Consider the following 21,054-nt stretch of genomic DNA (forward strand, 5'->3'; position numbering starts at 1 on the left):
TTGCCACACCTGTTAGGTGGATGGATTATCTTGGCAAGGAGAAATGCTCACTAACAGAGAAGTAACAAATTTATGCACAAAATTTGAGAGAAAAGCTTTTTGTACATATGGAACATTTCTGGGATCTTTTATTTCAGCTCATGGAACATGGGACCAACACTTTACATTTTGCATTTATATTTTTGTTGAGTCTATATACTCTATGCAGTATATTCCAAGATTCATTAAATCTGCAGGAATTATGTGTTTTAGTGTGTTAGCTGTTATGTCTGACTGTATTCTCCCACATTGTCCCATACATATGTGTGTGTGTGTGTGTGTGTGTGTGTGTGTGTGTGTGTGTGTGTGTGTGTGTGTGTGTGTGTGTGTGTGTGCGTGCGTGCGTAGTAGTATGTTAAGAGTGGCGTTGAGTTATACCGCTTGTGCGTAAGGGGGAGACACCCAGCCAGAGTGACAATCCTAACTCATCCCTGTCTTCACTTATATCTGTGTCCCTCTGTCCCTGTGTTTCTGTCTGTCCGTCTATGTGTGTATCCATGGTCCTCTTGGCAGCCGAAGACCCCCGCCCTCACCAACCCACTAGACTACTGAGCCCCCTTCCCCTCCGACTCACCACCTACCCCACGGCAGAGAGACCAAGGACTGCAGAGCAACCTTCCTTACCTAGACCTGACCCTTCTTTCTCCTCTCCCTTCTCTACTAGATGACACAGTCACGTCACACACGCACAAACCCACAGACAGACAGACACATTGTATACCCCGAATACAGAGAAATGCATTCACCCTCCACTGTATATTAAGGGCCATTGTAGATAAGACTTCGAAACACACTCAGACACACACACTTACATGTGTAAATAGTCACACACTTAAACGGACAGGGCAGTGGATGCGTGGGTGGATTCAGCAAATATGGACGAGAGGGTTAAGGAACGCTATGCTGAAATATTTGTTCTTTCTCACCTTCCCCTTCAGATGGCTATTTCTGGTTGCTGACTTTCTTTCTTCCTCTCATATCTGAATGATATTTTTTTCTCTGATCATTTGGGATATTGATAATGATCTTTTTTTGTTCTGGTTGACATGTTATTCTGTGTGTTGAATCTCTCTCGGGAGTAGATGCATTATCCATCTATCTAGGAAAGTGGAGTGGATCAGAAGGGATAACTGCATCTGAACAACAGCTTTCTTTTTGTTGTCTTCTGCTATGATCATCATGATCCATACTGGTCCCTAAAGTCACAGGCTCGGACAAACCTGACATAAATGGGCAAGGGCCCTTTTAGTCGGAAAAACACCCAAAGAGAAAATATATACATTCATGGTACTGACTCATGTGTCACAATGTGGTATCTATCTCTGTGATTTCTATGTATTATTTATGATACACTGATTCACGTGTCCTATTATATCTAACATCACGACAGTGTTTCCTCGCCTCTGAGTTTGGGGACATTTTCTCTCGTTATGTTTCATTCACTTGTTCATCCTTCACTTAATCTGGCTTCATTATGTCCTCTTTCCTATCTGTTTCTACTTGACTCTTTTTATTGAATAGCGGTCCAAGCAAGGGTGGGCCCTCTCACCCGAGAGCCCCCTGCCTCCTTTTGACTCCTAGAAGACCCCTTTTTTGCCCCTTGGGACCCCCTGACACCCATCTCTTCTCTAACACTCCCCCCTTTCCACCACTCAGCCCCTACATGTGAATCCACACTACCCTTCACACACCAATCAGAGATCTCAGCAGCTCTTCACAACAGCCTCCCTCAAAGTAAGGGTGGAGGGGGGAGCAAGAGAGAGGAAATAAATAAACACGAACCCCGCCCTCTCGGAGTGGCCATACCATTCCTGTTCATGGATAGAAAAACAAAATATCTCTTCCTCCTCTTCAGTAGGACTGAGAGTGAGGAGAACATGTGGAACGTTCTGCATCTGTGTCCATGTTCTACCTTCAGTAGCCACCAGGCCTTGCGTCACTGTGAAGGCCCATTCTTATGTGATGTGATAACCATGATGATGATGTATTGCTGTGTCTGCAATGATACAACGATTGTTCAGGTGTTCAGACTGTGAACTGGTCACAGGAGGTTGGTGGCACCTTAATTGGGGAGGACGGGCAAGGACATGGCTTCCATGGGTTTGATGCCATTCCATTCGCTCCGTTGTTCACTATGAGCCGTCCTCCCCTCAGCAGCCTCCTGTGGATCTGGTGTAGATCGGTGTAAAATCCTCCTCGACCAGCTCCCTAAGGCACATTTGAAGACATGCTTCTCTCTGTGCTTCAGTCTCTGTACTCCTGCCACGAGTGCACCAATCACACCAGACTCAGAATAGATGCTCAGCCTGAGAGGAGGCAAGGAGACAGACAAGGCCCTAACGGTTCGTGGCAATACTGTCACATGGCATCCTTTCTCCTTTCCTCACAAGGAAAGTTGTTTTCAGGAAGACCATTTATAAGTGTTGCCAGTCCAAGATGAGATTCTTTTGACCCTGTGTTTACAAAGAGCAGTGACGGTAACAGGAGAACGTGTGTTGACTATCATTGGAACCGTGTAATAAGTGTTGGGGCGGGGGACACTGATTTTGGCATGGCTTATCAACTTTTTTCATTTTCTGTTCTTTCCTTTTTCCTTTCTTCTCAGTGGTCAAGGGGGTGAGTGAAGACGTCAGGTTTAAAACCACCAACAACCCAATCAGTGATGGTCTATATACAGAAACCTATATACACACACACACCTACCTATACAGTGCACCTCTCCCGCTCTCATGTCACTCATGCGTTCCATTGCTGTTTGAGAGATGTGAGTTGACCCCCCTTTCCCCCAGTGGACTCTGTAGTTTGTTGTATTTTTGACCCTGTTGGTAATAATAGTACATGGGCTCATTAACCTACCCACAAACCCGTTTCAGTATCCATATCGTACTCACCTCATACAAACCTACCCCTCTTCACAACACCCTTGAGTCTTAGCAACAGCCAATAAATAAAGCTATTATGAAATTAATTATTAAGAGTACATTTTATCATGGACATATCTTACTTGTGTAATGTATCCTGTGTGGTGCATCGTCTGAAACGGTGTTCCACTTGTGTAGACGTTAATTGACATTGTATGAATACTGAATATTACATTATTACAAATAAATGACTGAGTGTGGTGTACAATGAAACATGACAAAAATAAAGACAAACAAATAAGTGAATAATGTTATATGAAATCCTTGGCTATGGATGTTGAGTATTGGCAGGGTGTTTGATTAGTAGTATGTAGAATAATTTGTCGCTTGTCGGTCTCTGTCCGGAGAGGAAATGGAGGGGGGGGGCAGAGTAAATATTTGTATTCTGTCCTGCTGTGACGACTTTGTCCTGTATCTTATCTTACTGCTGTCGGTGGAATGTGTCTGTCCAACAGGACTGCTTTGTCAAGACATTAAAAGTCAGCGTACTGTTACCAAAATGGTCTGAGTCTTTTGTCGAGGAATCTCACACTCAAAATGACATCTCTAACAGGACATATTGAAGTTAGAAACTCCAGCGCTTACAAGGATCCATTGACCAGATGCTGTCTGCTTTGCTCAATCACTTTTAATCAGGAGAAATCACATCAGAAATATACTGCCGGAAGCCATTTTGTTCTCACAACGATCCTACATTGCATTAAAACTGATTAGTTTCGATACTTATTACAAATAAATAGATTTTTTTTAAACCTTTGTATTAAATCACAGACGGTACCCCCACCCCTTCACTTCAGCTGTCCGTGTGTCCTGAAGCCAACAATGGATCAGACAGACACACAGACAAGCCCTCTGGGCTGCTAGCAACACTACAAACAGCCATTACACTTATTCCCACACACCAGGCAGAATGAATATACAATATGTTACACAGTTACAGTATATACAGTCCCTTTAAACAGGAGTTCACCTCTGTCTCTTAATCATCATGTTGCTCAATCCCACACATTCATTCAAAAGAACAGTTTGAATTAGAAAGCGTGGAAAAACTATTTCACCTGTTACTTTTACTCTCTCGTCACCAACTTCAAAACAATAGTTGTAAATGACTATAAAATATTATCTTGGTTTTACCACTCCCAAAACAAAAGTTATCTCTAAAGGAAAAAAGAATGCTAAGAAAGCCAGGAATTTAAATATTCAGATGGGATCACTTTCAACAGAAATCATGTCAAGTCCTACTACAAAAAGTGCTTTGCTTCAGGGTAGACATGGTTCAGATTAGGTACACACACACACACACACACACACGAAAACTCTCTCCAGAACCACTCATTTCTATATCTCATTTAATACACCTCACATAGCATCACCAAAACCTTTTTTTCCAGACTGTTTTTGACATGCTTAAAGACTTCCATTCTTGAATAAAAATCAAATGTGGATATTGGCAGTCAGAGATACACTGGAAGCATAAAAATTCAAAAATATCCTAAATATTTTGGGAGTACACACATTTCCCCAAAAACTGTGGGGTGGCAGAGATGTGCCTATGGCAATTTTATCTTTACTTGGGTCATCATTGTAAGGTTATCTAAAAACAGAGGACCTTCCTGCACCTGTCAATCAAACAGCAGAGCTTAACCCCGTTACCCATGCCGTGTGTTACTGGAATCATTACAACCCTCTATTCATTTGTACATGCCTACACATCCTCCTAGTGCACACTGCGCCACACACAATATTTCGGTCACTTCAACACACACTCGGTCTTCATTCGTGGAACCCTGAGCCCCGATGTGCCAAAGTGCACATGATGACATCATAGGGCTCCCAAGTATAGAAACCAAATGTCAGAATGGATCTGCCATAGAAAAGCTACTTTCCAAAAGTAAGTGAGATGGGACACGGTTTGATTAGAAGCTCTGTACAATTTTAGTGCAATAACCTACAGCAAAAGCCCATGTAACTTTAGAGAGAAGAGACAACTACCATTCAAATCATGAGGATACAATTGAGGTTGAATCATTTATCAAACAGACTCACAATCTTCATCCAGTCTCAAAGGGAGCGACTTAAATTATAAATGAGATATGTTGAGGGGCAACAAGCACAACACAATTGAAAGATTGATAAACAAGAGATGATCAACTGGTGCTATGAAATGGGGCCTCAAATAAATAACCGCAGAGAAAACTGGAGGAATTACAAATCAGTTGACTGGCTCGTGTGCATAAATAAGATACATCTCTAGTGTACATACATATGTTCAAATTTCAGTGTTTCCACATAAAAGAGGATGGATAGACAAGGTAGTTGTCGTGGTGAGCAGCCATGTGTCTACATGCTAGTTCCTCTCTTTCCTGACGTCCTATGGCGTATCCTACTTAGAAGTGAAAAGTGCAAACTGCTCCCATCACTCCAAATGCTAGTGTCTTTACCAATGCTTTCCTGACTGACTTCCGCCAAGGCTCGAGCCTGGCCTCTTACCTCCATGTACTGTACCCAACTCGTCCTGCCCTCCTCTACCCCACCTGCCACCCTGTCCTACTCAGACAACACACTCACTCCACTGCCATAGAACATACCAACAGCTACCAAGGGCTGTGCCTCGATACGGTACTCCTCCATTCATGACCACTTGTCTGAGTGAGTGAGTCAGTCTTGTCGCCGATCAGTGGTCATGGAGGAGAGGCGACGAGGAGATTAATTGAGACAGCCCACGCGCCAAAACTAAGCCATGTCTGTCTCTCCTACCAAACACAGACAGACTAGCCCAGTTCTGCTCCAGAGTCAGACACTAAACCAAGCCATGTCTGTCTCTCCTACCAAACACACAGACAGACTAGCCCAGTTCTGCTCCAGAGTCAGACACTAAACCAAGCCATGTCTGTCTCTCCTACCAAACACACAGACAGACTAGCCCAGTTCTGCTCCAGAGTCAGACACATTGTGAATGGGGATCCAGTTGGGAGGAGCTATAGGAGGACATGCTCATTGTAAGAGCTGAAATTGAATCAATGGAATGAGAGTCAAACATGTTCTATGTGTTTGTTTGATACCGTTCCATGTATTCCATTGTTGCCAGCTAACGTCTCACTCAAAGCCTTACATTTCTCCTATAATAGACAATGACTGAGGGAGAGGCGACAGAGATACTTTATTGCGCCTATGGTTGAAATGGCAGAGAAGGGGAGAGAGACGGAGGCTAGTGAACAGAGGGATCAATGTGCAGGAATAAACATCTCTCCATCAAGAGAATCACAGGAAGAATCTCAATAGCATCTTGTGGAATACTTCCCAATCATCGAATGGTATTAAATACCAATTAAAGGAGACAGAGCAGACAAACATTCACACTGCAAGTAAGGAGGTTGCGAAGGAGGAGGATGAAGAGGTGGACGAGGAGAGGAAAGCCGCCACACACAAGGAGTTCACATCCTTAACTCACTCTGTTAGTGCAATGAAAAAAAAAAACAGAATGCGAGACCAGCCAAGGACTCAAAAGGAAGAGTGAGAAGGAAGGAGAGGAAACAAACTCTCCCAGAAAGTAGAGAGAGTGAGTGTGCATGTGTGTGAGAGACAGTATACTCAGAACTGTGTGTACGTGTAAATCCTAGATGACCTAAGTAGAGTGTGACGTGGTGGAATGGTATGTCTGTTCAGAGATCCTCCAACGTAGCTCCACAGTCTCATCATCATCAGACCACCAGGATCTTGACTTCGTCCTGCTCGTCGGGCCGGTAAAAGAACGGGACGCAGGGGTTGTCCCCCAGGAAGGGCACGGAGCGGGGCCCCTGGGGGTTTTGGATCTCCTGGAGCAGCTGCATGATCTGCCTGGTCGTGCCGTCCTCTTGGGGCCTCATCAGAGCCTGGGAGTCTGAGGGGAGCCCCTGGACCTGGTCTGACGGGCCACCGTGAGGGGGGTCGGTGGAGTCAGGCTTCACGGCTGACCTTACATCCGCAGACTCTGGAGAGAGAAGGGGGGGAGCGATGAGAGATCAGGGAGGTTAGTATAATGACGATCCATGGTGTGTGTGTATTGTTCTAGTCCAGGGCTCTCTAACCCTGTTCATGCAGAGTTAAGAGTAGGTTTTCAATCCAACCTGAGTCAGCTTATCAACCAGCTAATTATTACAATCAGGTGCACTACATTAGGGTTGGTAGTGAAAACCTGCAGGATGGTATCTCTCCAGGAACAGGGTTGGAGAGCCCTGTTCTACTCCACATACATACATACATACCACACACACTTGTATTATTTGATGTGTGTTTGTGTATCTGGTCCGTCCACAGTGCGGAGTTCCTTGTGTCTCCGTGTGTGTGTATTTGTGGTGTACCTTCCTGTGTGTGTGTTTGTAATATATATAAGTGTGAGCATACCTTGTCCATCCACAGCGTTGAGCTCCATGCGTCTGTGTGTGTGGTGAGCCTGGATCTGCTCCTCTCCGGCTGGCAGCAAGTCAGGGTTAGCCGCAGCGCTAGCCAGCGCCCCAGTATAGCGGCTGTACCACTCGTTCCGCTCGCCCACCAACCTCATCACCAGGTCCTGCAGCTCTGCCAGTTTGGCCTGCACGGGCACAGAAACACACTCAGAACACTGGCAATACTCTGAAACGTATGTAGTTCATTCCTTGACTAATTCATGTTCTGTGGACCCCAGAAAGCGTAGCTGATGATTTTGGAGCGGTTAATGAGGATCCTAATAAATACCAAATACTACTCGTGTGTGCAAATTATGTAAAATATATATATATATATTCTCCTCTTACCAGGTAAATTGACTGAGAACACATTCTCATTTACAGCAATGACTTGGAGAACAGTTACACTGGAAAGCAGGGGGGGTTGAATGAGCCAATTGGAAGCTCAGGATGATTAGGTGGCCATGATGGTATGAGGGCCAGATTGGGAATTTAGCCAGGACACCGGGGTTAACACCCCTACTCTTACGATAAGTGGCATGGGATCGTCAGTGCCCACAGATAGTCAGGACACCCGTTTAACGTCCCATCCGAAAGACGGCACCCTTACACAGGGCAATGTCCCCAATCACTGCCTGGGGGCATTGGGATATAATTGTTTGGGGACCAGAGGAAAGAGTACTTCCTACTGGCCCTCCAGCACCACTTACAGCTACATTTGGTCTTAACCAGGAAAGGAAAGGGCAGAACGACAGATTTTTACCTAGTCAGCTTTGGGATTTGATGCAGCAACCTTTCGGTTACTGGCCCAACGCTCTAACCACCAGGCTACCTGGACCAAGCCTGCTTAGCTTCAGAGGCAAGGTAGCAGTGGGATGCAGGGTGCTATGCTGCTGGTGGCACACTGCATCCCTCTCATGTTTGGTGTGTGTGGTGTACCTTCATCTCCTCTTTGTCCTGGGCCAACATACTGATGTACTGCTCCTTCTCCGTGTGTTTCTGCTTCATGATGGCTCTCTGGTTCTGGTAAAGGGTGATGTACTCTCCTGGACAGACATACACAATTAAGGAGTAGGATGAGCAGACCTGTCACACTACGTGAGTGAACGTGTCAGTGCATCTCTGTTAGTGTGTGAGAGTGTGTGCGTCACTGATCGTGCCAGTCTTTACAGAGAGAGATGATTGAGTGTCTCACCAACAGCATTTCTGAAGACAGTTGTATACAGTGGTATATATATATATATATATATATACACAGAACCAGTCAAAAGTTTGGATACAACTCGTCATTCAAGGGTTTTTCATAATGTTTTACTATTTTCTACATGGTAGAATAATAGTGAAGATATCAAAACAATGAAATAACACATGGAATCATGTAGAAACCCAAAAAAGTGTTGTTAAATAAATCATAATATATTTTATACTTGAGATTCTTCAAAGTAGCCACCCTTACCCTTGATGACAGCTTTGCACACTCTTGGCATTCTCTCAACCAGCTTCACCTGGAATGCATTTCAATTAACAGGTGAGCCATGTTAAAAGTTAATTTGTGGAATTAATTTTCTTCTTAATGTGTTTGAGCCAATCAGATGTGTTGTGACAAGGAGTCCATATTACGGCAAGAACAGCTCAAATAATCAAAGAGATTATTTACTTTAAGACGCGAAGGTCAGTCAATACGGAACATTAAGAACTTTGAAAGTTTCTTTAAGTGCAGTAGCAAAAACCATCGAGCTTTAAGATGAAACTGGCTCTCATGAGGACCGCCACAGGAAAGGAAGACCCAGAGTTACCTCTGATGCAGAGGACAAGGTCATTAGAGTTAACTGCACCTCAGATTGCAGTCCAAATAAATGCGTCACAGAGATCAAGTAACAGACACATCTCAACATTAACTGTTCAGAGGAGACTGAGTGAATAAGGTCTTCATGGTCAAATTGCTGCAAAGAAACCACTACTAAAGGACACCAATAAGAAGAGATTTGCTTGGGCCAAGAAACATGAGCAATGGACATTAGACTGGTGGATATCTGTCCTTTGGTCTGATGAGTCCAAATGTGAGATTTCTGGTTCCAACCGGCATGTCTTTGTGAGACGCAGAGTAGGTGAATGGATGATCTCCACCTGTGTGGTTCCCACCATGAAGCATGGAGGAGGTGTGATGGTGTGGGTGTGCTTTGCTGGTGACACTGTCTGTGATTTATTTAGAAGGCACACTTAACCCGCATGGCTACCACCGCATTCTGCAGCGATACGCCATCCCATCTGGTTTGCGCTTAGTGGGACTATCATTTGTTTTTCAACAGGACAATGACCTAAAATACACCTCCAGGCTGTGTAAGGGCTATTTGACCAAGAAGGAGAGTTATGAGTGCTGCATCAGATGACCTGGCCTCCACAATGCCCCGAGTTCAACCCAAAATTAAACGTGCCTATTTATATAATGAATGAGTTTATGAAATATTAAAGATTTCAACCGCTCACTAAAAGCCTCACTCATACATAAGTTATACTGAAACACAAAATGGTTATCCAGTAGATTATTAAGGCAGGCTCATCCTTTGTTCAAAAACTGGCCTTTTTGCCTTTATACAGATTACAACTTCTAATTTTTGACTAATTGAACAAGCCATACAAAGATGGTAACAATTTGTTTTATCCTGCAGAAAATATATTACAACAAATGTTAAACTCAAATATACAGATCAATAATTGTAAAATACTTATTAATAGAAAATGGAGGAGTACAAAAGAACGAAGCTTGATTCAACACTTACGAGTTTTCCAATTTAAATGATATATTATATAACATTGTAGACCTGCACCAAGCTGGGAAGACTGAATCTGCAATAGGTAAGCAGCTTGGTTTGAAGAAATCAACTGTGGGAGCAAAATTAGGAAATGGAAGACATACAAGACCACTGATAATCTCCCTCGATCTGGGGCTCCACGCAAGATCTCACCCCGTGGGGTCAAAGAACGGTGAGCAAAAATCCCAGAACCACACGGGGGGACCTAGTGAATGACCTGCAGAGAGCTGGGACCAAAGTAACAAAGCCTACCATCAGTAACACACTACGCCGCCAGGGACTCAAATCCTGCAGTGCCAGACGTGTCCCCCTGCTTAAGCCAGTACATGTCCAGGCCCGTTTGAAGTTTGCTAGAGAGCATTTGGATGATCCAGAAGAAGATTGGGAGAATGTCATATGGTCAGATGAAACCAAAATAAAAACCTCAACTCGTCGTGTTTGGAGGACAAAGAATGCTGAGTTGCATCCAAAGAACACCATACCTACTGTGAAGCATGGGGGTGGAAACATCATGCTTTGGGGCTGTTTTTCTGCAAAGGGACCAGGACGACTGATCCGTGTAAAGGAAAGAATGAATGGGGCCATGTATCGTGAGATTTTGAGTGAAAACCTCCTTCCATCAGCAAGGGCATTGAAGATGAAATGTGGCTGGGTCTTTCAGCATGACAATGATCCCAAACACACCGCCCGGGCAACGAAGGAGTGGCTTCGTAAGAAGCATTTCAAGGTCCTGGAGTGGCCTAGCCAGTCTCCAGATCTCAACCCCATAGAAAATCTTTGGAGGGAGTTGAAAGTCTGTGTTGCCCAGCAACAGCCCCAAAACATCACTGCTCTAGAGGAGATCTGCATGGAGGAATGGGCCAAAATACCAGCAACAGTGTGTGAAAACTTACAGAAAATATTTGACCTCTGTCATTGCCAACAAAGGGTATATAACAAAGTACTGAGATAAACTTTTGTTATTGACCAAATACTTATTTTCCACCATAATTTGCAAATAAATTCATAAAAAAATCCTACAATGTGATTTTCTGGATTTTTTTCTCATTTTGTCTGTCCTAGTTGATGAAAATTACAGGCCTCATCTTTTTAAGTGGGAGAACTTGCACAATTGGTGGCTGACTAAATACTTTTTTGCCCCACTGTGTGTGTGTGTGTGTGTGTATATATATATATACACACTGAGATCATGTGACAGATCAAGCAACAGATCGCACACAGGTGGACTTCATTTACCCAATTATGTCACTTCTGAAGGTAATTGGTTGCACCAGATCTTATTTAGGGGCTTCATAGCAAAGGGGACAAATACATATGCACTCTTCCATTATATTTGTTTTTGAAACAAGTTTTTTTTTTTTTTCATTTCACTTCACCAATTTTTGACTATTTTATGTATGTCCATTACATGAAATCCAAATAAAAATATATTATTTAAATTACAGGTTGTAATGCAACAAAATAGGAAAAACGCCTAGGGGGATGAATACTTTTGCAAGACACTATATATAGGGGGCATACAACAATCTCAGCTCTGTAGATTTTGCTGCGAAGAGACAGAATCAATAGATAACTTATTCTGGTAATGTCCCTATGTAGCTTGTTTCTGGTCACAAGCTCGGGAATGGTAAAAAAATAAATCACAACATGCATTAAAAATACTTGGGAGAAATAATCAGTCAATAAATAATACTTGTAGCAAAGATTTATCTTTAGCTCACAATCTGTGGATACCACATGACTAGAAAGGCACAAAAAACATCACAATTGAAAAATGTATGGCACATGGAAACCAAGGTAAGGTGGTCTCAGGTGATAGGTGGGATGGGCTGAGGGTTGGGATTAAAGAGCTGATGTTTGGTAATGTATTATTGTTATGTGACTGTGTTATATTAAAGTAGCATGTATGTAAAAATGTGTATGAAAAAGTTATGTAACATGTACAGTTGAAGTCGGAAGTTTGCATACACCTAAGCCAAATACATTTTTACTCAGTTTTTCACAATTCCTGACATTTAATCCTAGTAAAAATTCCCTCTTTGAGGTCAGTTAGGACCACCACTTTATTTTAAGAACGTGAAATGTCAGAATAATGTCTTGGGTCAAACATTTCAGGTAGCCTTCCACAAGCTTCCAACAATAACTTGGGTGTATTTTAGCCCATTCCTCCTGACAGAGCTGGTGTAACTGAGTCAGGTTTGTAGGCCTCCTTGCTCGCACACGCTTTTTCAGTTCTGCCCACAAATGTTCTATGGGATTGAGGTCAGGGCTTTGTGATGACCACTCCAATACCTTGACTTTGTTGCCCTTAAGCCATTTTGCCACAACTTTGGAAGTATGCTTGGGGTCATTGTCCATTTGGAACACCCATTTGTGACCAAGCTTTAACTTCCTGACTGATGTCTTGAGATGTTGCTTCAATATATCCACATAATTTTCCAGCCTCATGATGCCATCTATTTTGTGAAGTGCACCAGACCCTCCTGCAGCAAAGCACCCCCACAACGTGATGCTGCCACCCCCGTGCTTCACGGTTGGGATGGTGTTCTTCAGCTTGCAAGCCTTCCCCTTTTTCCGCCAAACGATGGTCATTATGGCCAAACAGTTCTATTTTTGTTTCATCAGATCAGAGGACATTTCTCCAAAAAGTATGTCTTTGTCCCCATGTGCAGTTGGAAACCATAGTCTGGCTTTTTTACGGTGAGTTGGAGCAGTGGCTTCTTCCTTGCTGAGCAGCCATTCTGGTTATGTCAATATAGGACTTGTTTTACTGTGGATATATATACTTTTGTACCGCTTTCCTCAGCATTTTCACAAGGCCCTTTGCTGTTGTTCTGGGATTGATTTGCACTTTTCGCACCAAAGTACGTTCACATCTAGGAGACAGAACGCGTCTCCTTCCTGAGCGGTATGATGGCTGCATAGTCCCATGGTGTTTATACTTGTGTACTATTGTTTGTACAGATGAATGTGGTACCTTCAGGCATTTGGAAATTGCTCCTAAGGATGAACCAGACTTGTGGAGGTCTACAATCATTTTTCTGAGGTCTTCGCTGAGTTCTTTTGATTTTCCCATGATGTCAAGCAAAGAGGCACTGAGTTTGAAGGTAGGCCTTGAAATACATCCACAGGTACACCTCCAATTGACTCAAATTATGTCAATTTGCCTATCAGAAGCTTCTAAAGCCATGACATAATTTTCTGGAATTTTCCAAGCTGTTTAAAAGGCACAGTATGTAAACTTTTGACTCACTGGAATTGTGATACAGTGAGTTAGAAGTGAAATAATCTGTCTGTACTGTCTGTAAACAATTGTTGGGAAAATTACTTGTGTTATGCACAAAGTAGATGTCCTAACCGACTTGCCAAAACTATAGTTTGTTAACAAGACATTTTTGGAGTGGTTGAAAAACAAGTTAATGACTCCAACCTAAGTGTATGTAAACTTCCGACTTCAACTGTACATGTAAAATGTAGCAGAATACCTGTTAAAAACAAAAATATATTTGTGCTCACAAAAAAAAAAAAAAAAAAACAATTGAGATGGTTTGGGATGAGTGAAGGAAAAGCAGCCAACCAATGCTCAGCATATGTGGGAACTCCTTCAAGAATGTTAGAAAAGCATTCCCCATGAAGCTAGTTGAGAGAATGCCAAGAATGCTTAGCTGTCATCAAGGCAATGGATGGCTACTTTGAAGAATCTCAAATATATTTTGATTTGTTGTACACTTTTTTTGGTTACTACATGATTCCATGTGTTATTTCATCATTTTGATGTCTTCACTATTATTCTACAACATAGAAAACAGCAAAAATAAAGAAAAACCATTGAATGAGTAGGCGGGTCCAAACTTTTGACTGGTACTGTATATGTATGGATGCATGTCTCGCTCACCAATAGTATCAGTCTCTCCAGACAGCTGTATACAGCGGTGTTCCAGCTCCTCTACCCTCTCCTTCAGGTCAGCCTTCTCCTGCATCAGAGAGGTGAAGCGCTGCTGCAGCCTCTCCATGGCAACATACAAGGCCTCATGTACCTCCACTGGTACACCCTCTGATCCTGAGACTAACAGGGAGGGGTAACTGGTCAGATACACTGCACTGGTAACACTCAAAACTGACAGTGTTCCTAGAAAACAAAACACACAGGTCATGCAAGTAGCACATACAACTACGTGCATACACACACACCTTTCCTCCTCCTCTCACCTGTGTGTTCAAGGTGACTGTGGTCATCATGGCTGTGACCGTGACACTGACCGTGGTCGTGGTCATGACTGTGGTGCTCCATGCTGAGTGCTGCAGCCTGGTGTCTGGCAGCGAATTGCAGTCTCCTCTCCTCCTCCAGTCTGCTCCTCACCTCATCTCGCTCTGCCTCCACACGCGCCACCGCACCGCGCACAAACTCCTCCTGAGAGAGAGAGAGAGAGACGGAAGGGAGGAATTATTCTTCAGAGACAATTATCTGAGAAATACTTTGGAAATCCTCAATGTAGGATTCTCTACAGCATTTGGGAACACTAGTTCCCACTTAACACCACTGATAGGTGTTTTCTCCTCACCATCTCCTCGCGGCTCTCAAAGTCTTCTGGGATAGCGATCGAGGACTTCTGTGGGCTCTCTTGCTGGGATTGGCTCTCCACTCCGTCTCCCCGGTTTCTGGGGAGTGTGGAAAGGGCTGAGCTGTTGAGCAGCTCTGTGACTTCAGCCTTCAACTGCTCGTTATCTCTGGACAACTGCTCCAGCCTCTCCTGCAGAAGGCGCCAGAGGGGTCAATACAGACACTGTGTGTACGTGTGCATAGTGTGTGTCTCTTCATGTGCGACTCTGTGTGTGTGTGTTCGGGGATATGTGACTACATGAGTGTGTGTCCGTCCCTGACCTGGTATTGCTCCAGCTGTTTGTGGCTCATCTCCAACTGAACCCTTCCCTGGGTCTCGTCATGCTGCAGCCGGTCCATCAGCTGGCTCTGCTGCAGGTACTGTCTGTGGAGCTGCTCCCGCTCTGACACCAGGGCTGTATAGCCTGCAGAGTACTGCTGTAGGTGGGCCACTACCTGGTCCCGCTGCTCCAGCAGTGCCTGGTACTCCTGCGACTTCAAATCCAACTAGGGATGGAAGAGACGTGCGAGTGTCTATATGCTGTTCCTGTACCTGTTCACCATGAAATGTGGGTGCCCGCGTGTCCCTACCTGCTCCTTGACATTGTGCAGGTCCTCCTGTAGTTGTCCCATCCTGCGTCCCAGCTCCTTCTTCACGTGATGCTCTGACTGCAGAGCAGTGGTCAGCTCCATGTTCTCATTGGTCTAGGACCACAGAGACATTCAACACATTCATGAGGTCACCACCGATCTGAATGTGAATGGATAACTGAAGATGCATTTCCACATATTCCATGTTTAAACACTAATAAAACCTGGCAGATCAGTGATTACTTAACATAAGTAAACAGGAGAGCAAAGGCACCACACTTCTTTACCAGTTTGACGAAGCCGTTCTGCAGCTCAGCCAGTTGGTCTTTAAGGGTGCGGTTCTGGGCCAGGGCGCGGCTGATGGTGGCCTTGTCACTCTGCACGTCCTCCAGCATGCGCCTGCGGTCCTCTGCATCCTCAGCCCCGCGCTCCACATGGCGCTCCAGCTCCGAGAGACGGGACTCCTGCTCAGAGCACATGCGACTCAGCTGCTCGTTATCACGCAGCTATAAAGAGAGAAGGGAGACCAGAGAACAGTGAGTTTTCAGTTGTGAGACACAACAGGGATGGACAGGGTGTGCAGGATTTCATTCTAGACCAGCACCAACCCACCCCATAATTCATCTTATCAGTCTATGCTTTGATGAGACAGTGTTCAGAGTGCAACTTCACTGAGGAGTGTGACACACACAGTGTGTGTTATTAATAATAAGAATTATTGCCTGGCAGTGTGTGTGTGGTCATCACCTGGGCTTGGAACTGTGAGTTGAGCGAGTCTCTCTCCTGCTGCAGGCAGCCGAGGGCCTCCTGGAGGGCCAATTCACTCTCCGAGGGCCCTGAGGGCTGGGGCTCCGCCTGGGCCTCTCCCTCCTGAGACAAAAGGGCTGGGGAGGAGAGGAGAGTCCTTACGGCAATGCAAATCTTTTAATGATAATGATTGACAGGATGGGGAAGATCAACACAGTAAGCTGGTCTTTTTTTGAGAACCATTGACGTGCAAACTGAGGAGGGTAGCTGTGTGTCTCACCTGCAGTGTGCTTCAGATCTGTGATATGGGCTTCAAGCTCCTGTATCTGACTAATGCTCCTGTCCCTCTCCTCTGCTACTAGTGTCACCTGCACAGGACACACGTCAATCAACTCAACCTTAAAGTGACTAGGTATTTATAGCGTTACGTCCAGGGCTGTGCCGCCTCTATAGGCTGTGCTAATGGGGTGGTAGCATAGCGTACCTGAGAGAGCAGCTGCTCCGTCTTGTCCTTCCATACTTGTCCCTCCTCCTGGATCTGCTCAGCGTAGCGGTCTCTCTCTGTCTGCAGCTGGGCCACAGACTCCATTAACTACAGATAATACCAAAAGAGATCTTTAACACAATGGCGTGGCAGTCAAAACTTTAAAGAGGCAAACACACACACTAAGGTTGAATGGCGGGAACCCGGTTACCGAGATTTACAGGCCACAACCACTCCCTTTTCCCCAGGATAAATAACTTTGTGTATTGACCGGTACGTCATAAATAACAGCATGCGTGAAATTCAAACTGTTCAAATATATGCCATTTCTAAATCTGGGTCCGCTGAATCATCAACGCTCAGGGTGGGGACAGACAGCCCATCTCAGTATGGAGCGCAGATCACAATGCATGTAGAGCTAAAGTGCATTCAGAAAGTATTCAGACCCCTTGAAAGTTTCCATATTTTGTTACGTTACAACCTTATTGTAAAATAGATGAAAAAGATAAATATATATCCTCATCAAGTGAAAACAGGTTTAGACATTTTTACACATTTATCACAAATAAAAAACAGAAATACCTTATTTACATAAGTATTCAGACCCTTCCCTATGAGACTCGAAATTGAGCTCAGGTGCATCCGGTTTCCATTGATCATCCTTGAAATGTTTCTACAACTTGGAGTCCACCTGTGGTAAATTCAATTGGTTGGACATGATTTGGAAAGGCACACACCTGTCTATATAAGGCCCCACAGTTGACAGTGCATGTCAGAGCAAAAACCAAGCCATGAGGTCAAAGGAATTGTCTGTAGAGCTCTGAGACAGAATTTTAATCGAGGCACATATCTGGGGAAGGGTACCATAAAATGTCTGCAGCATTGAAGGTCCCCACAGTGGACCCCATCATTCTTAAATAGAAGAAGCTTGGAACCACCAAGACTTTTCCTAGAGCTGACAGCCTGGCCAAACTGAGCAATCGGGGAAGAAGGGACTTGGTCAGGGAGGTGACTAAGAACCTGATGGTCACTCTGACAGAGGCCCAGAGTTCTTCAGTGGAGATGGGAGAAACTTCCAGAAGGACAACCATCTCTGCAGCACTCCACCAAACGGTAGAGCAGACAGACGGAAGCCACTCCTCAGTAAAAGGCACATGACAGCCCGCTTGGAGTTTGCCAAAAGGCACCTACAGAACGCAGACCATGAGAAACAAGATTCTCTGGTCTGATGAAACCAAGATTGAACTATTTGCCCTGAATACCAAGCGTCACGTCTGGAAGAAACCTGGTAACATCCCTATGGTGAAGCATGGTGGTGGCAGCATCATGCTGTGTGGATGTTTCTCAGCGGCAGGGTCTGGGAGAATAGTTAGGATCGAGGGAAAGATGAACGGAGCAATGTACAGAGATCCTTGAAGAAAACCTGCTCCAGAGCGCTCCGTACCTCAGACTGGGACGAAGGTTCACCTTCCAACAGGACAACGACCCTAAGCACACAGCCAAGACAACACAGAAGTGGCTTCAAGACAAGTCTCTGAATGTCCTTGAGTGGACCAGCCAGAGCCCGGACTTAAACCTGATCAAACATCTCTGGAGAGACCTGAAAATAGCTGTGCAGCAACACTCCCCATCCAACCTGACAGAGCTTGAGAGGATCTGCAGAGAAGAATGAGAGAAACTCCCCAAATACAGGTGTTCCAATCTTGTAGGGTCATGTCCAAGAAGACTCGAGGCTGTAATCGCTGCCAAAAGTGCTTCAACAAAGTACTGAGTAAATGGTCTGAATACTAATGTAAAATGTGATATAAAAAAAATAAAGACAAAAAAATGATATACATTTGCTAAAATTTTGAAAAACCTGTTTGTGCTTTGTCATTATGGGGTTTTATTGGGTGGGAAAACAATTTAATCAAATTTAGAATAAGGCTGTAACGTAACAAAATGTGGAAAAAGCCAAAGGATCTAAATACTTTCCGAACGCACTCTATGTATTGGATCAATCATTTGGGCTTTTTAACCTTGGGCTCATTAAATGTATGACCAAAGCTCTAATCAAATAAACACATAGGCCTTTTTATATATATATATTTTTAAATTGAACCTTTATTTAACTAGGTAAGTCAGTTAATAACATATTCTTATTTACAATGACGGCCTACACTGGCCAAACCCGGACGACGCTGAGCCAATTGTGGCCACCCTACGGGACTCCCAATCACAGCCGGTTCTGATACAGCCTGGATTCGAACCAGGGTGTCTGTAGTGACGCCTGCAGCACTGAGATGCATTGCCTTACACCGCTGCGCCACTTGGGAGCCCAATGCTTTATAATGCTTTGGAATGACACTTCCGATTTTGGCGGGAAATACCGGGTCAAGTGATTTATTTTCGGGATGGAACATTTATAAAATACCGGGAAAGTATTCAACCCAACACACACACACACCTGAGCAGTGTGTGCCTCAATCTGTAGTTTCTCCTCCAGTAGTAAGTGCATCTGCTGGTTGGCACTGGGAGGCCCTGACTGACTGGAAAACTAGGAATAAAAAGAAATAATTGAACAACTGCAGAACAAATGATGGTGTGTGTGTATGTGAGTGATTAAGTGAGAGAGACCGTGTGTGTGTACCTACCTGTTGCAGCATGTCGTCAGTCATCTCCAGTCTCTTACGCAGTTCATCCAGGTCCAGTCTCATAGCGTTGTTCTCACTCACCCTCAGCTTGAGCTGCTCTGACAGCTCTGAACTCTGCTGCCTCCCCTCCTCACTCACACTACTGCACAGAGACAGAGGGTCAGCTAGGAACGTGCGCACACACTCACAAAGAGCCTCTGATTTACCTCGCCTCAGACGACAGGCATCTCTCTCCATGTATCACAATCACACAAACTGACGAGGTATGGTTTCCACCACATTCCTTTCCATACCTAGTCCACAAATCAAACAAGGAAAGGCCAGCCATTGAGTAGAATGTCAGCATACTCAGGGTAAGACTTACTTTAGTCTGTACACCTCTAGCCTCAGGTTGTCTCTCTCTTTCTCTAGCTCTTTGTTATGCTGCACATACAAGAGAACATCAATCATTTGTTAGACATTACCGCAAAGCTCAAATCGATAGTCATCGGTCAAAGCATTCAACTGTAGCAATATCAGTCTAGTGTGCAGACTACCTCCTCAAACGGTCTTCAGTGTGTGACTACAGTAGGTTGCCTTCTCAAACGGTTTCTGTGTGTGTGTGTTACCTTGTCAAACTGTTTCTGTTGTGTGGAGACCGAGGACAGGGTTCTCTCCAGCTCAGAGACTCTCTGTTTGGTGGCCTGGAGACGGTTACTCAGCTCCTCAGCCTCCCCTGAATGAAACACACACACACTTAGTGAGCACTAACACAAAAAGACTCTCACCCATTCATATTAAACACATCAACGCCATCTCTTTCTCTCTCATCTCCTCTGAACACACACCACAATATGTCACATTACTGAACACGTTCACATTCATAGACACATCAACACACTCTCTTTCTCAACACAGGCCACACACACCTGTTTTCTGGCGGGCAGCCTGCTGTGTGTACGAAAGAGCGGTCTGCAGCTCTGATTTCTCTGACACCAGGATGCCGATGGTCTGAATGTGGACCTGGGGGAGAGGACGGACAGAGAGACAGACAGGGCGAGAGACAGACAGGGCGAGAGACAGACAGGGCGAGAGACAGACAGACCAGTTATTGACGTCTCTATGATACAATTTGTAAATATTGGATACAAATCAAGCTTTGTTTCATTTGCAATGATGAGACAGTATTCAGTGTATCAGTGCACGCATCCCTGGGTAAAAAGGGAACAGCATGGTGTGCTGACCCCAAAGGCAGATACATAGCACACATCTGAAACTGCAGAGTGAACATTTGACAATTGCTTTCAAAGGTCTTCAAAATGGATTCAGAAAAGTGCTCTGAGGGAATGAAAAACATTGAAGAAGTTCCTTCTGTCTGTGTGTGTGTGTGTGTGTGTGTGTGTGTACCTGTAGCTGTTCCCGCATTGCTCCTTGCTCCTTCACACACTTCTGTTCAAACTCTCTTCGCTCCTGATCAAAGAAAGCACACAGAAAACATCCCGTCATTGTCCACTGAGGAGGAGACGAGAGAATGAGAGTCTTCCTTATTCTGCTCACCTTTTGCAGCTGATCTGTGAGCGCCTGAGAGTGCTCGGTCTGTCAGACAAAACAGGACAGAGGAAAAATCATCATCATCCCCACCTCAGACTTCACCACCCCAACATCTCCAGTAAGTCACCCATCTAACCCAACACCATGTCATCTCCTTTCACTCTTCAAGAGTTAAATCCCTGTTGAGCACCACGGAACCTCCCTCGCACACTCAAGAGAAGCACAGCAGCGTATTAGCTGAGCCAGTGGGGTTAGCAACGGTTAGCAAGATG

The 21,054-nt window shown here is 44.5% G+C and overlaps 2 protein-coding genes across 12 annotated transcripts in view; one reads left to right on the forward strand and one right to left on the reverse strand.

Annotated features, from left to right (window-relative positions):
• LOC115146910 (dynamin-1-like) overlaps positions 1–3,450 on the forward strand; it is a 107,758-nt gene extending 104,308 nt beyond the window's left edge. For 3 of the 7 annotated variants that reach the window (XR_010459909.1, XM_065004778.1, XM_065004779.1), the window contains one exon: positions 2,645–3,450. Coding sequence is in view for 3 of the 7 variants with exons in the window: in XM_065004779.1 (XP_064860851.1) it covers positions 2,645–2,663 (19 nt within the window). In the remaining 4 variants the exon portion in view is untranslated. Of the gene's footprint in view, positions 1–552 lie in introns of all 7 variants that reach the window. The other 4 variants (XM_065004777.1, XM_065004776.1, XM_065004780.1 and 1 more) reach the window with 2 other exon arrangements.
• Positions 3,451–3,570: 120 nt separating this feature from the next.
• LOC115119774 (golgin subfamily A member 2-like) overlaps positions 3,571–21,054 on the reverse strand; it is a 26,494-nt gene continuing 9,010 nt past the window's right edge. For 4 of the 5 annotated variants that reach the window (XM_029648643.2, XM_029648645.2, XM_029648646.2 and 1 more), the window contains 19 exons: positions 20,789–20,827; positions 20,639–20,701; positions 20,161–20,254; positions 19,861–19,967; positions 19,617–19,675; positions 19,253–19,394; positions 19,066–19,155; positions 16,620–16,727; positions 16,416–16,503; positions 16,136–16,272; positions 15,676–15,894; positions 15,389–15,502; positions 15,080–15,304; positions 14,760–14,948; positions 14,407–14,608; positions 14,093–14,263; positions 8,324–8,430; positions 7,344–7,530; positions 3,571–6,930 (listed from right to left, as the gene is read on the reverse strand). In XM_029648643.2, coding sequence (XP_029504503.2) covers positions 6,662–6,930; positions 7,344–7,530; positions 8,324–8,430; positions 14,093–14,263; positions 14,407–14,608; positions 14,760–14,948; positions 15,080–15,304; positions 15,389–15,502; positions 15,676–15,894; positions 16,136–16,272; positions 16,416–16,503; positions 16,620–16,727; positions 19,066–19,155; positions 19,253–19,394; positions 19,617–19,675; positions 19,861–19,967; positions 20,161–20,254; positions 20,639–20,701; positions 20,789–20,827 — 2,610 coding nt within the window. In that variant the 3' untranslated portion in view covers positions 3,571–6,661. The remainder of the gene's footprint in view (positions 6,931–7,343; positions 7,531–8,323; positions 8,431–14,092; positions 14,264–14,406; positions 14,609–14,759; positions 14,949–15,079; positions 15,305–15,388; positions 15,503–15,675; positions 15,895–16,135; positions 16,273–16,415; positions 16,504–16,619; positions 16,728–19,065; positions 19,156–19,252; positions 19,395–19,616; positions 19,676–19,860; positions 19,968–20,160; positions 20,255–20,638; positions 20,702–20,788; positions 20,828–21,054) is intronic. The other variant, XM_029648644.2, reaches the window with a different exon arrangement.

Source organism: Oncorhynchus nerka, linkage group LG19 (assembly GCF_034236695.1).
Source record: "Oncorhynchus nerka isolate Pitt River linkage group LG19, Oner_Uvic_2.0, whole genome shotgun sequence".
In the NCBI taxonomy this organism is placed as follows: domain Eukaryota; kingdom Metazoa; phylum Chordata; class Actinopteri; order Salmoniformes; family Salmonidae; genus Oncorhynchus; species Oncorhynchus nerka.